The following is a 14,156-nucleotide window of genomic DNA, read 5'->3' on the forward strand; positions in this document are numbered from 1 at the left end:
CAGATCCATGCTTACACACAGCCCTGAGGTGTGAAGTCATAGCGACTAAAACAATGAATAAATTGGAAAAAAAGATCAGACGTTCTACATCAAGCAATGAACTATGTTAAACTCTCACATGCTGGCAATGTAATCGGTGTCTTTATGCAGATCTGCAAGTATTGGATTATTTGTGTGTGTGTGTGTGTGTGTAGTGGACTGCCAAAGAGATTATCCTTCATCTGTCTCCTTCACTAAAGGCCATATGTTTTCAACATGAAGCCCCCCAGCTTCTGAGCAGCACACGCGCTCACTGAGAAACCAGACCACATACCCTAAGGCTCACATAGCAACTGCTCTCTGTCTGCGTGTCTTTTTCTATACACATGCGCACACATCCACAGATACCCACAGATACATGCATGCACACGTCCCCCGGGGCATTGTGCTTCACAGGTTTTGATGCATGCCAAAATGGCAGGTTCATATAGCAACTCAGCAAACCAATGACCCATATCAGACATGACCATGGACACACTACAGAAGCGCAGACACACACACACACACACACACACACACACACACACACACACACACACACACACACACACACACACACGCGCACATACTTATATAGACTACATGTCTGTTATTTAACCAAATCGATAATTATTATTCAATTCTCAGACATAAACACATGGGCAGCAAATTGTGAGTGTAATTAATTGGGCTTCTAGCTTACAGTATATAGCTAATATATAACAGCCAGTCCAACATTATCATATATCACAGAAATGGTCCTGAAGTTAGAGCCTATTTAGACCTTATGTGAAACTTGTTAAAACATGTTAAATCCTTTTGGCAGTTTTACAATATTATGTTTACATACTATTATTTTAAAAACTCCAACTATTAATTTCAACCCAATTAATTAATTTCATTAGACTATTTACACAAACCAACTATACTTTATTGATCTGTTAGTTTTCTGCCAAAAAGAAAAAAAGAAGTAACGCAAATAGAGTATAAGGAAAGAAATAGAAAGTAATATGATAAAAATAGATCCACTCCAGAGTGGCTACTGAAGCTGGGCTCTGTCCATGTAAACCAAATGCTGCCATCATGCAGGCAGCAGCTCAGGTGGCAGTGACATACTCGCATTGATCGGCAGCAGTGTTTAACCGTGCTCCTGCATTTTAAATTGGTAATCATTCCATTAACTGGAAATCAATGGTGCCCATACGGCTGATCTGTTTCAACATTGCCCTGTCAGTCACACATGGTCATTTGACTGCTTACACACACACACACACACACACACACACACACACACACAGACAATTCCAGCGTCTTGCACTGTAGCATGCTCACTGGGACATTGGGCTGCTGGGCAACTCTGGTCAACAATAATTTACATTACGTCCTCGGCAGAGTTGCCAAAATCAAGAAGTCAAAAAAATGAAGTCGCCAAGACGACCCCTTCTACTTCCTATATAGTCCACGGCCCATGATGAATGGCGTCTGTTGTTGGTTTGTGGACCATGTTTTTCACATGGAACGGAGCATATTTAGAATACGGATTGACATAGAAACACTGTATATAGAGCTCAAGGCAGCCCCGCCTTAAAGCATCCCCCTTTATTCCCCTTTATCCCCTTTATTGTGTGTTTGGATCTAACTGGACCACAGTTTCCTAAAGTAACATCATGCTGTATTGAAGACTGCAGCTAAACTTGCAACTAGAGATTGAGATCATAAACTCTTGTTTACGATGTTTACTGAGGGAATAAATCAAGAGAGAGTAAGACTTAATTATCTCATAGCACTAGAGGAGTTAATAGTGAGAATGCAGGTTAAAGACACTTTAGTGTGACGTCACTTCTCAGAACGGGAGGTGGCTGCCCAACTGCTACCTGACCCTACGCCACTGGTCAACGCATGCACCCACATACTATGGACCCCAGATTTACCCACATGTTTGCTTTTCCTTAATGGGGCCTGTTGTCGCTGCCCTAACATGCAATATACTATATAAGTATAATAGATAATGATAGAATAATGTTGTAATGAACAGCTTTTTAGATATCGTGTTTGTTTTCTTCTCCCTATTCAATCTTGTGAAACTACACGTTTCTAAGTTGGCACTATTCACTAGGAGGAAGTGCTGCAGCATTTCCCAGGTGGTTCCAACACCGACGTGTACATCTTCTATACAAGTGGTATCACTTGTATTTTTTTTTTGTCTCTGGGAAACATTGGTGACTTTCAGCCAGTTGACATGCAGCACGATGACCTTGTTGTGGAGTGTGTTTGTCTGTTGAACAATTCCTTCCTTCCACATATATGTGAGTGGAAAATAAATGGAAAACTATTGATCATTTTGTAACATCACTTAAATGTGTTGAGTGTTTTGTAACCTTGTAAGCCTCTAAATCATTACAGTCTTTGACCTACATAATGGCACAATTTTAACATCTATGTATGCACCACATCAGCCAACAAGTCACAAACATCCATCTCTTCTGTCACAGGGAAAATTAACATGGAAATTGGTGTGTTGCATTTTGGAATGAGAGTGCAGGGCCCTCATGCCCTCCCCTCCTTTTCATCCTGCCTTTTCTCCGGCTCTTTTCTCCTCCTTCAGGCCCGGTGGGCGGTCTGGCCGCGACACTGGCCTAATGAATGAGCGCTGTGATTTATGGCCGTGGAAAAGGGAGAAGGAGGGAGGCATGGAGGGGGAGCGGGAGCGAAGGGGGGCATGGACAGGGTAAGGGGTGTGGGTTCACTCTGTAGAAGGTCAGTCACATAAATCCTCTCGGCGTTCTCACCTGCTGTCCTATGCTCTTCTTTGGTTTTTAATTCCATGAGCTCATTAATGCTAACAATTCTAATTGTTGTAAGGACATAGAACCCTTTTGACTTTACAAGGAAGAGTTTAAAAGACTTTCAGGGCTTTCGAGTAACATCAATAAAAAGAAAACAATAATTAAGTGGATCATAAAATGTAGTTTTTGACATCTTGAGAATATTACAAAATTTAAACTAACCTTTAGTCTTATAGTACTAACCCATAGTATTTTATTTTATTCCTTGTGCACACACCAACCGCCAAGTCAAATTCCTTGTATATCTGACATATTATGGCAATGAATGTTTCCTGATTCCTGATGTAATTGCAGTCTTTGTGTCCAGCGGAGTATGCGCTACATGTTAGGGACAGATCAATTAAAAACTTTATTTCTATTTGTAAAGAACCCCATTAGAAGTCCTTCAGTAACTAATGCTTTGAAATCCACTTTACCAGCCATCACATTGGATCACATGTGCTGTTATTTGAGGTCAGGTCTAAACTGATTACCAAAAAACCAGGGCATTTATGTAAAAGCAGAAGCATGGCAGGTCTCAGACGGGAGGTTCTCAGAGTTCACAGCATGGCAATGTAATGCTCCTTGGGCCCAGGTGCGATGCAATATGAAGCTAGAGGACTCTAGGAGCTCCGGCCATAAGGCAGTTTTTATTCAGTTATTTATTTAGGACTGGAAAGTAATGTCAGCGTGTTAAAGGCTATACGGGGTTTATGTGTTGAACGTTTGGGATTTGCTTCAGCAGTGGAGCAGTTGTTTTTAGAGCAAGGTCCATTTCAGGAGACAGCTTAGTTCATAGGACTGATAACTCTGTCCTGTAAGACACTGGAGACCTTCATGACTTTCTCAACATTAAGGTGCGAGTGACCTTTAAAGGTTGGATGACTTTCCAAAGCACAGGGTAACTCATCAGCACTCATGCAGAAACATGTACCAGTCAAAACTTTGGATAATTAAATGAGAAAATGTGTCCAAACCTTTATCTGGTACTGTATCTTTATTTAAATTCGTCACATTTTGCATTATATGTGTCCTACCTGACAAATTGACATTTTTGGATTACTTGTTTCTCCTCCAGGCTGACTTGACGGCAGTCAAATCCACACTCCAGGTCTTAAGTTAAGCCGAAGGCACTTATTTACAGTATTTGGATCATTTAATTTTCTATTTGTATGGGTTTGTCTTTACTGGAGCTCATTAAAGAATCGGAGTTCAGGCAAACGAAAGGTGGAATCTATAATTACAAGAGAGCCTGTTGATGTTTTTTGATGCCAGACAGTTGAACTGTTCACCAACTGAACATTGATTGCATTTAAGCACAGAAGTAAGATGCACTAACCCTTACATGAGAATGGCTGGAATGGACAGGACAAGGTTCTACACCGACCAAAACCTGTTGCAATATCCACATGAAGGAGCTCCATAAAACTGCCCATTACAAAACAAGTCCAGGCTTAGATCAGCAAATGTCTTTTATTGTACATTTACAAAACAACAAGAGTACAAAAAGTCAGTCGACAGACATAATTTGTTTTGCAAGAAGTATATGCAAATGTGATCTCACCGCTGCAGGTCACAGTCCCTCGGACGACCAAGGAGAGGGGGCGCAACAGGAGCACGGGGGTACAATCAGACTTTTAGAAAGCTTGCCTGTCTGCTGGCACACTGGACGTTTTGGCTGCAGAGGAACCGAGGAGGGACATAGAAAAGTACAACATTCTTTGCGGACTAGATGGGTGCAGGGACCCCGGTAGGGGTGCGCCAAGGGCGGGCGGAGGCATCTTTCCCCAGCAGCAACAACCCACTTATTTTGGCTTTTCTGACCAGCGTCACCCTTTGTGCTTCATATTTTCTGTTGTTTTTGCCATGACAACGAGAGAGTGCAACAGCAGTTAATGCTTTTTTCCCAAAAAGTATACATCTTGACAAAAAAAAGTTGGCACATTCAAGAAGACGTGAGCTTTTTTTTTGTTTCGTTATAACAGACTTTTTTTTTTTGTTTCATCCTCATAAATACAATATACGTCTCTTTCCCTGTATCGAGAGCCCACAAAAGAACAGTACAGACACAGATATTTACAAGTCAGAGGAATAACGTTGTTTGCCCATAAATAGTCGTAGTAATACCCCAAAAAACGTAAATGTAAAGTCTGTTGTTGCTTTCTTTCCTAGTGAAGACAGAGTGTAGCGTCTCAAACAAAGCCCTCTTCTTCTCGTGCATCCTTTGTGTTCACAGTGGGAAGATGGTGGGAGATGGAGGCTTCGACACACTCACCAGTGTCCTTATCTCATTTCCTAGGAAGACAAATGTATTTCAAGATCAATACAAACTCAAACTACTATAGAACACAAATTGATTTTGATAAATACTCATGCTCAGCTTTTAACCCACCGCAATAAGCAGTAAGCAGACTGCAATAGATGACTCATGTGTGTCCTACTGGTCAAATCATTTTTTTTTTAAAAACATTTCCTTTTTCCTTCCTATCATTTCCCACTAATAAGTGATATTTTACATTATAATATGTTTCCCAAAGCAACATCTAGGATATCTAGGAACAAGTGCCCATTGTGAAGCGCTTCGTAACTTAAGTAGTAAGGTGTTTTTCAGGTCCGCCCTTCATGTATGAAATATACACAACTCACTAATTAATTGTTAAAAAGAAGTGGTGAAGCTTAACAGGGTTCATGAGTCCGCATTGCATCAATGGTGACTGTCGACCTACATATTCTTACTCTACACATGCATTTGTCAAACAACAGGGGAGAGGGGGAGATCAGATCTCTCTCACTGTACACTCAACCCTTCTGTAGCTTTTTCTCAAAAGAGAACTTTTTTGGTTCCCAAAAGGTCATACAAGGAACCAATGGCGGCTGGCCACCTCGGGCTCCCCTCCTTGAGTAACAAAAAAATAAGAAGTATGATACATATTATTATATTATTTGTATAATTTATGTTTTTGACATATGTTATGCACCAAGTTGTATCTGAAAAATAGGATATCTGAATATATAATCCTTTCCTGAAAGGGCTCTCCGCTTATCTCAGCTGTTCTGGGACCACGGAGAAATGGGCCACAGGAGGCGGGTCTATGAAGCGGTTTTGCCAATTGCAGCTAGGGAATCTACCGTGAACCCTTTTCATATTTCAGTTATTGGGATTAAATCTAGAACCCTTAAGGGCTGGGGCAGAAGTCCTAGTTCGCAGCAGGCACTCAAAAGTAATCAAGGCGAGAATGCCTCGCAATAATTCTATCTTTAGTTATTTATTCTGTTATTTATATATATCTCTCACTTATTTGGTTCAGTGAGAAAAAACAAAGCCAGTAAACTGGCAGATCCTCTATGACAGTAGAACAGAATATCTGAGAGGGCTAGAGTTTGTCATTCTGTGTACCATTCAACACTGATAACTCCATATTTGTTATCCCTTTCTTTTATACACATGCCTATTGTTTCCCCTGCCTCAGAGCTGATGTAACAGACGTGAGAACAGCAACAACAGTCTGGTTGTCTGCCGGGGTCAAAGGGCAGCGATAGCAGTCACCTCAGCTCCACAGGAGGATGGGGCGCCCTAACCCAGGCTTCCTGTAGAAACACCCCAAAGCAAAGCTTTCATGTCCCGGGAAGGTGTGAAAAGGCCAGTAAGGGTCAGTCGGACAAGGAAGAGGGGTGACCTGAGAGGCTCAAGATACAAGGGCCCTATGTGTGTATGTGTCCAGGGCAAGGGAAAGGAGCTAATGCATATGGGAGCGTGTCAGCTGCTTTGCAACATTCCCACGTCGGATTGGAGCTGAGGTCAGCAGTTAGGTCTGACCCCGGACGAGGCCATCCTCTCTCTCTCTGCACCCAGAGGCGCCTCTTTGAAGACAGTCAGGTTACAGCATCAAAGCTAATAACTAGCACACTAAAGGAGAGCATCAGCTGCTCATTTCTCATCAACCCAATATCCTTTTTTACAATTCTAATGGTTTACTCATAATCAACCGTTGTTTGAATGTTGCTATAATGACAATAACTAATAACATTCCATTTCTCAAATAAAGTATCTCCAAATTTGGCGATTGAATTTGATTTTGTTCTCTGTTTTTGTTCGTTATTGGTTGAAAGAAATGTCCCACTTACTTAGCTAAATACAGTTTATTCATCTTCGATCAGCATGACTTTAACATCTAACGTAGTCTTTTTTTCTCACTGTGAAGTCTGAAAGTCCTGATTAAATAAATCATCAGCTAATTAATGAAATGATGGATAATGAAGCTGTACAAAAATGTTTTAAACAAAAATATTGGAAAATCCTTAGACATTAGACAAGTAGAAAAAATGGAAAATGACTGTAGTGATTGTCATTTCAATGTCCAGCATCCTTTTTGTAAAAATGTAATAGTCCGATACTCCTTAGAAGCAGAGTAATCTCAAGCGAAAGACATTTGTTTGCACTTGATCGATACGGGAAACACTTTATAGATTTGGTAAATGGGCTGCAATTCTATAGGGCACACACAAAGGGCTGTCCGGTCTCCTTCACGTAGACATCGATGGAGACAAAGCTGCCATTGAGTCTAGTATCTCACCAAGGACACTTCACGTGTGGACAGGAGGAGCCCGGGTTCTGCTGAGTCATGGCAGCGTGGAGTGATTTACACACTTTGTATCAGCCACTTCCCAGGCCTACCTACAGTAAGGTAGAGGGACAAATACCAGCTCGCCTCCCTGCACAGAATCCCTGTGAGCCGACGGTGAGGATGCGCAGCTTGTTCTGCCATGAAAGGCACCAGGGAGCCTGCAGGGTTTTGCCTTTAAAGGAGCGGGCCCGGAGTGAAGTGCACTCCAGAGAGAGCAGCCTTCCTAACTGCAAAGCCTCGGCATAATGGTAGATCTTTATGCATGAGCGTGAGTGTGCGTGGGCAACAAGGGCATGTGGAAGCTCTTTGCATGCGCCTGCACGTATGAGAATATGTGTATTTTATGGAGCACAAGTAATGACGTGTAGACAAAACTAAAAGGCAATAACCTCTCGCTGGCAGGAAGAGACTGTTCCTGCGCTCATGAATATCTGAAAGCATCAATTATCAAAAAACGTTTGAGGTAAAAAAACAAACATTTAATTCTCTTGCATTAAAAGATGGATAAAATATAACTTTGGTGAAATGATGATATCGTTAGCATTGCTCCTACCTCGTTGTGTTTCCGGCCCGAGTGGAGCCCTCGGGAGCCCGTGGAGCCTCTGGAGGAAGAGCTTCCTGTGGTCGAGCAGTTACTGGACATCTGACTCCTGGAGAGGTAAGCGGCCTTACTGCTGTACGGCACCATCTCCTCATCTAAGGAGGTATTAGCCAAGGACACCACATGGTTAATAGGTATGCACATATATTAGGGCTGGGCACGTTAAATTGTCATAAATACGTTAACGTAACGATCCATTGACGCCAAAGCAAGATAAACAGTGGGGAAATTATGATTAATTATGGCTAATATATATGGTATAGTATTTAAACTCTTCTTGGGACAGATATGCCTGGTTATATTTTCATTTTCATCATATTGCATCTCTCCACATGCCCCATTTTGGGAACCACTGCTCTACTGCACAGCATTGTGGGACATGGTACTGCAGTGCAGCAGCAGGGCGTGACACAGCAGAGACGTGGTACACACTGAACATCTGAGCGTGGCTACGTGGTCACACCGGACACACTCTTCTTGTCATTTACATCCCGTGTAAATGGGGAACATGAATCATCCTCTGACTTAAATGCTACACGCTGCCTTACTGTCGGTGCGTCTTTGTCCCGAGCCTTGCCGTTGGTGGCTGCTGCTGTATTCGCTCCTTTCCAGGGAGGAAAGAGCGCTATTCACCGCGCTGCCCGCCTCCACGCGGCCTTGGGTTCCCTGCAACCGGTCCTCCCCGGGGGGCGGCTCAGGAGGTGGGGGCAGGTCTAAGCAGAGGGACAAATATTAAAACATGTAGCGTTTTTAGTTATAGTCATTTCACGTCAGGTTTCTGTTTTCATGACATCTCGTTGTTTCGTTTTAGTTCTGCTCAAAACTAAGTGAACTGGAGAGACGACTGCCTGCGTTGCTTTCTGTCAGAAACCAGGGACACATTGAAATCACCTCTGATAATCTGCTTTTTGAAATGAGGGCTCTGTGGTTACTGGATTGACCTTGTAATACTTCTTTCGATAATTCTCATGTCCAGTTCTGGGGGGGAAGTGTCTGTAGGCCAAGATCAGAAGTCAAGGCGATGCCTATAGACAGGAATACTAGCCTCCCAGCTCAGCTTTGTACCAGAGCTGTTGGCATTCACTCAGTGTTGAAGGATACCGGCGTGTACATGTTGGGTTATCATGCAGTGCATTTATTCACTCACTGACAGAGCAATGAATAGCAAAAGAAAAAGAAGCCGAGGCAGTTTGTTCTCCTTTGCAGCAGAGAGGTAGATTCAGCCGCTGAGAACATTGGATCCACAACAAATAACACCTTTTTTTCAAATCTTTTTTTCTGATAGGTTCAATAACTGAACTGAACTGAATTTGAGACATGGAAGCGTTTTTTACTCCCCATTTTCCGAAGGATCCGAACCCACTCACCTCCTTGCACATCCCTTCTGTAAGCTGAACTCTTTGACACCTTCTTTTTCACGCGTGCTTTTTGGTTGGGAGGAGTGCACGTATCTGCTGGGGATGAGCGGCCGTGCACTAAGCGAGGACAAGTGAAAAACAATCACAGTTTTCACAGCACACTCAACAGAGCATTTGAGGTATCCAATGCATACGAATTATGTTCCACGGTGAATGTGTTGCGAATGTGTTGCCATGTTGCGTGTGTGTCCATCAGTCTCTTTACCCGGTGTGGTGGCGCTGATGGTGTCTTCATTCAGAGCCGGCCCCTGGCTGTGGAGGCAGCGATGGGCAGGACTCTGGCACTGCCGCGTGCCAACCTCTGGTGAGCCGTGATGCTGTTGGCCGGAGAGGTTTGGGTTGGAGTGGGTGAGCAGCGGGCTCAGCGCCTGGGGAACTGGCACTGGACCGCAGGGTAACCTTCTGCTATGGGAAGAAAGGACACCATGAGACAACAACAAATCGATGCTACATTTTTGGTTCTAAGCTAGGTTTACAAAAAGAGAATAAAGTGAACCATTGTCCTTCAGGTTGGCCTATTTCTCCCTTCTCCTCGTCATTGTTAATTAAATTGTTAATTTAACATCTGCTCATGGGAGTAGCCCGTAGGCTAACAATGGTCAATGTGCATTGTTGCAGACAATGTTTTTTTTCCAGAATATTAAGAAATGGCTTAATCAAATGGGGAGCAACTGTGTCCAAATGCATTGTTAAAGGTTATCGTTTTTTCTTAGTAACTATTAGTCATTAAGATTTTAAGCTGCAGGTCATACCAGACCAAGGAAGAATGGAGAGACAAATGAAATTCAGCGACATTTTCTATCTGGGTCATTTAAAAGCCAGTGCTCGGCACCAATGCATGTGCTTAATTGCAAAACATGAATAATGATTTGCAAACACGCAAAAGAAGATGCTTTTTAATAGCAATAAAAATGACTTATCTATATCTGAGTGGCTGAAACAGTTAATTTACACACTACACAGAAACAGTAAAACGTAAAAAAGAATTTAATATAATCAGAGCTATTGCCACTGCCAGGGAAATAACGTTTTATCTACGTTTTACAGCAAAACAAGTTATATTGAAACAGGCACCTTTCCGAGCAACAACAAGTTAACATTTATAAATCTGTTTCTCTTTCTGAACATATAGCAGCAGGAACATGTTTATTTTATAAGGGAGCAAAATAAACAGTGTCTGTTCAGTAGTTGTCGTATGTATGTTGGTACATTGAGCTTCATGCTCATTGATGTTTATTCGAAGCAGTACATAGAGGAAGTTAGATGAGGTGAATAACCTGGGGGGAAACAGCCTGGCTGGGTTACCCAAATAAACAGTTACAATGAAAAGCCGTTTGTCCTCACGCATCGTGTGTATTCAAAAACATCACAGTGAGACAGCAGTGGTTAGTGGCCAGATGGCCGAACGGCGCACAATCACTTTGACCCATACACTGTAACTGTACATTGAACTGTACTGTACTGTACATTGCTGTAAATGTACGGTGCATTTCTAACGGTATCTTACAGTATGTCATAATAACTGTAACATACAGTTAAATTTCCATCCCCTGCTTGTACATTAACGGCCAACGTCATGGAAAAACGGTTTTAATCCGTCAATTTACGATAATAGCAGACTACCGTAATTCAACAGCATGTTACATATATTTTTTGAAGTGGTGGAAATACACATACAAGTGCAGTGAATCACAATCCATCTATATATGTTGTAGGTTAATGTATGGAATCCCATGTCAGCCACTGAAAAACATGTCCTATAAGTCATCATAATGAGATAGTATCTAATGAGATATGATGATGACTTTGACTTATAGTACAAGACATGACTATGTAGGTGTCACTTTTATCCAAAATGCCATATTTGACATAATTTTATGTGGAATAATTGGGGGTTAGGTGTCTTGCTCAGGGACACTTCGACTTGAACCACTGACCTTGTGCTGCACAGCACACCCTCTCTACCCCATGCGCCGCCTTCGCCGTCGTTTCAGTGGCCGGAATGTAAAGATACTAAATATTTGTATTATTCAAAGTGTTCATTGCCTAAAAGTCATTTGAGTGTTAATCGTGACCGACTGCTCCTGAACGTGACGTCAGACGCGTAATCTCAGTTCATCCAGAACACCTGTCAGTGCAGTTCAACATCGGAGGAGTTTCTTATTGCCTCGTCTCTCCAAGTAACGTTGGTAAGTGTTATTTGCCTAGCATGATTAACATTCTCCTTCCTTACATCTAGTTGTCTTCCTCCTCTTTGTAATTTTAAAATCTTACCAATGACAGTGTTTCTAAATATTTTATTTTGGTTTGTTTTACAGTAGCCACTGGATTAAGGACGCCAGCCGTTTGCTGCGGTCAATTGAAAGTGTTCTATAGCGTATTGTTGCAGTTAGTTTACCTTGTTCCAAATAATTTTGTAATAAAAAAAATGTATTATTGTATACATGCGGCATATTTTATGTTTTGTTCTTGGTTACAAATGTCTAACATTTTTGTCTTGAAGGCATCTAATAAACTCCAACCACTATGACCGAAATGAGTTTGGTTGTCTTTCTTTAATTTGTGGAAAATTAAATGCAAAAGTATACGGTCATAAGTAAGCGATAACATTCTGGTATTTATAACACAAACGGTAATCCTATGGTAACAAACTGTAATCCAATATACGGCAACATACAGTATATTACGGCAGGGCACTGTAAATAAAACAGTAAGTTACTAGCGTCGACTGCCAGTAAATTGCAGTTAATTCACAGTAAAATTGGTTCAAGTTTACGGTAACATACAGTAATCCATTATACGGTAACATACTGTATTCTACGGCAGTGTACCATAAAATAACCGCAAATTACTGGTATCCGGTGCCAGTATGTTACCGTTAATTGAATGTAAAGTTCAAGCCAGTTTACTGTATCCCTTTTACGGTAACATAGTGTAAAAACCATTCACGGTATTAAACCGTAAAATAACGGTAAATTCCTGGCGTCCTTACTGCCAGTAAGTTACCGTTAATTTGTTAGAGTGTAGTTTGTCTAAAGTAACTACTGGCTTAAACGAATGAATTGCTTAATGTGACAAGCACTGTTAAAACACATAGATAGCTGCTGAAAGGTACAAAATAAATGAATGAAATAAATGCTAAATCATTTTCTTTAGTTGAGGAATTTCTACATGTTTATCTGTTTATCAGAGATGTTACTATTGTAACAATAGCAAAAAAACGCATCCTTCTGTTGACTGAGCAGGGAACAGTGAAATCTAAAGCAAAGGGAGGTTTGCGTTCAGTAAAGCAGATGATTGTGTGCGTTCAGGCTCACAAGCTAATATGGATTAAATATGAACGCTACCTCCCAGTCAGTGGCGTGCAGTTCACATACCGTGAGAGCGGCTGGCCGTCTGCGGGGTTGAGGCGAGGGAGGTCATGGGGCGCTCGGCCCTCCTCGTGGGGCGATGGCGTGAGCGTGGCGGTGGACTGGTGGCTGTAGGAGGTGGCCGGGGAGGAGGCGTTGTTCCTCTGTGGAGGACGGGATCCATCCTCACAGCCCTCCGTCAGGTAGGTCCTCTCTGGGAGGGGGGGACACCACTCCTCATCCGAGCTACACAGACAAAGAGCAGTGTCACATGTAGATGGTGCGGTGTATCAGATGTGGGAAGGATCTTAACTGTGTGTGTTCTTAAACAATGCCTTTGGGGGTCCTCTGGTCTCACAGGCACTTTCGTTTCCAACTAGATACGAGGCTACTTAAACATTAATGCTGTTCTTTCGGGTGAGTCAGACGGCCTTGCCATTGGCGGCCTTACGGGAGACAAGGCTTCTTCTCGCGTGACACACGATGATATTTTGAAGAAAGCGACTGAAAGGAAAAACACAGCAAATTGTGTTGAGAAAACCGCTTAATCATTAAAAGCAATTGACCAAAGGAGAGATAATTGATTTGTTAAAGCCTGAGGCGATAGATGAGATAGATGCCTTTGATACCCCATGTGCCCTGTTAGAGGTGAGTCAAAATGATGGTGTAGCAGTGAGATACTGATTATAGAGATGTATGCCTGACTCACCCTATGTCCATGTCTTCATGCTCGAGGGGCTCCTCGTCCGCCGTAAACTGATCCAGCTTTCCAATGGGGGGGGGGGGGGGCAACGCCTCCATCCAGGTCAGAGACGGGGTCTTAACGGCCTTACCCATCGCCTTCTGCTTGGGTTTGCTACCTGAGAAACATGCAGAGGAACTGCAATGATTCTCTCTGGAGAAACATGCTTTTTGCACATTGAGCAACCCTCAATGTGAAAGAATAACAAACCAACACAGCGCCAGGTCCCCGGCGCCCCCCTCACCATTACAGCGGTCCGGCTGGGCGTACTGAGCTCCAGACACCCCCGACTGGGCGATCCAGTGTCCATCCGGCTGCTGCTCTCCGCTGTGGGCCGGCGCCTGCATCTGGTTGGTGAAAGGCATGATGGAGGTGGAGGCGTAGGGAGCGGTGGACGCGTGCTGTGCGTAGGCAAAGTCTTCGTTGGTGGCGTCGATGGTGCTGTAGATGGGCCCTTCGGTGGAGCCGCCCATGCTGTACTTCTCCGTCTGATTCAGGTAGTTGGAGATTCCTGCGTCTTCACAGGGATTGGACGTCACTATCAGCTTTCCTATCTTTTGCTTTGACAAATTCCACT

The 14,156-nt window shown here is 42.8% G+C and overlaps 1 protein-coding gene across 6 annotated transcripts in view; it reads right to left on the bottom strand.

Annotated features, from left to right (window-relative positions):
• Positions 1-4,297: 4,297 nt before the first annotated feature.
• robo3 (roundabout, axon guidance receptor, homolog 3 (Drosophila)) overlaps positions 4,298-14,156 on the bottom strand; it is a 125,478-nt gene continuing 115,619 nt past the window's right edge. For 2 of the 6 annotated variants that reach the window (XM_040181840.2, XM_040181837.2), the window contains exons 20-27: positions 13,824-14,096; positions 13,547-13,697; positions 12,865-13,083; positions 9,693-9,892; positions 9,437-9,544; positions 8,618-8,782; positions 8,022-8,164; positions 4,298-5,138 (exon numbers count right to left, since the gene is read on the bottom strand). In XM_040181840.2, coding sequence (XP_040037774.2) covers positions 5,127-5,138; positions 8,022-8,164; positions 8,618-8,782; positions 9,437-9,544; positions 9,693-9,892; positions 12,865-13,083; positions 13,547-13,697; positions 13,824-14,096 — 1,271 coding nt within the window. In that variant the 3' untranslated portion in view covers positions 4,298-5,126. The remainder of the gene's footprint in view (positions 5,139-8,021; positions 8,165-8,617; positions 8,783-9,436; positions 9,545-9,692; positions 9,893-12,864; positions 13,084-13,546; positions 13,698-13,823; positions 14,097-14,156) is intronic. The other 4 variants (XM_078106481.1, XM_078106480.1, XM_078106479.1 and 1 more) reach the window with 4 other exon arrangements.

Source organism: Gasterosteus aculeatus, chromosome 7 (genome assembly GCF_964276395.1).
Source record: "Gasterosteus aculeatus chromosome 7, fGasAcu3.hap1.1, whole genome shotgun sequence".
Classification (NCBI taxonomy): Eukaryota; Metazoa; Chordata; class Actinopteri; order Perciformes; family Gasterosteidae; genus Gasterosteus; species Gasterosteus aculeatus.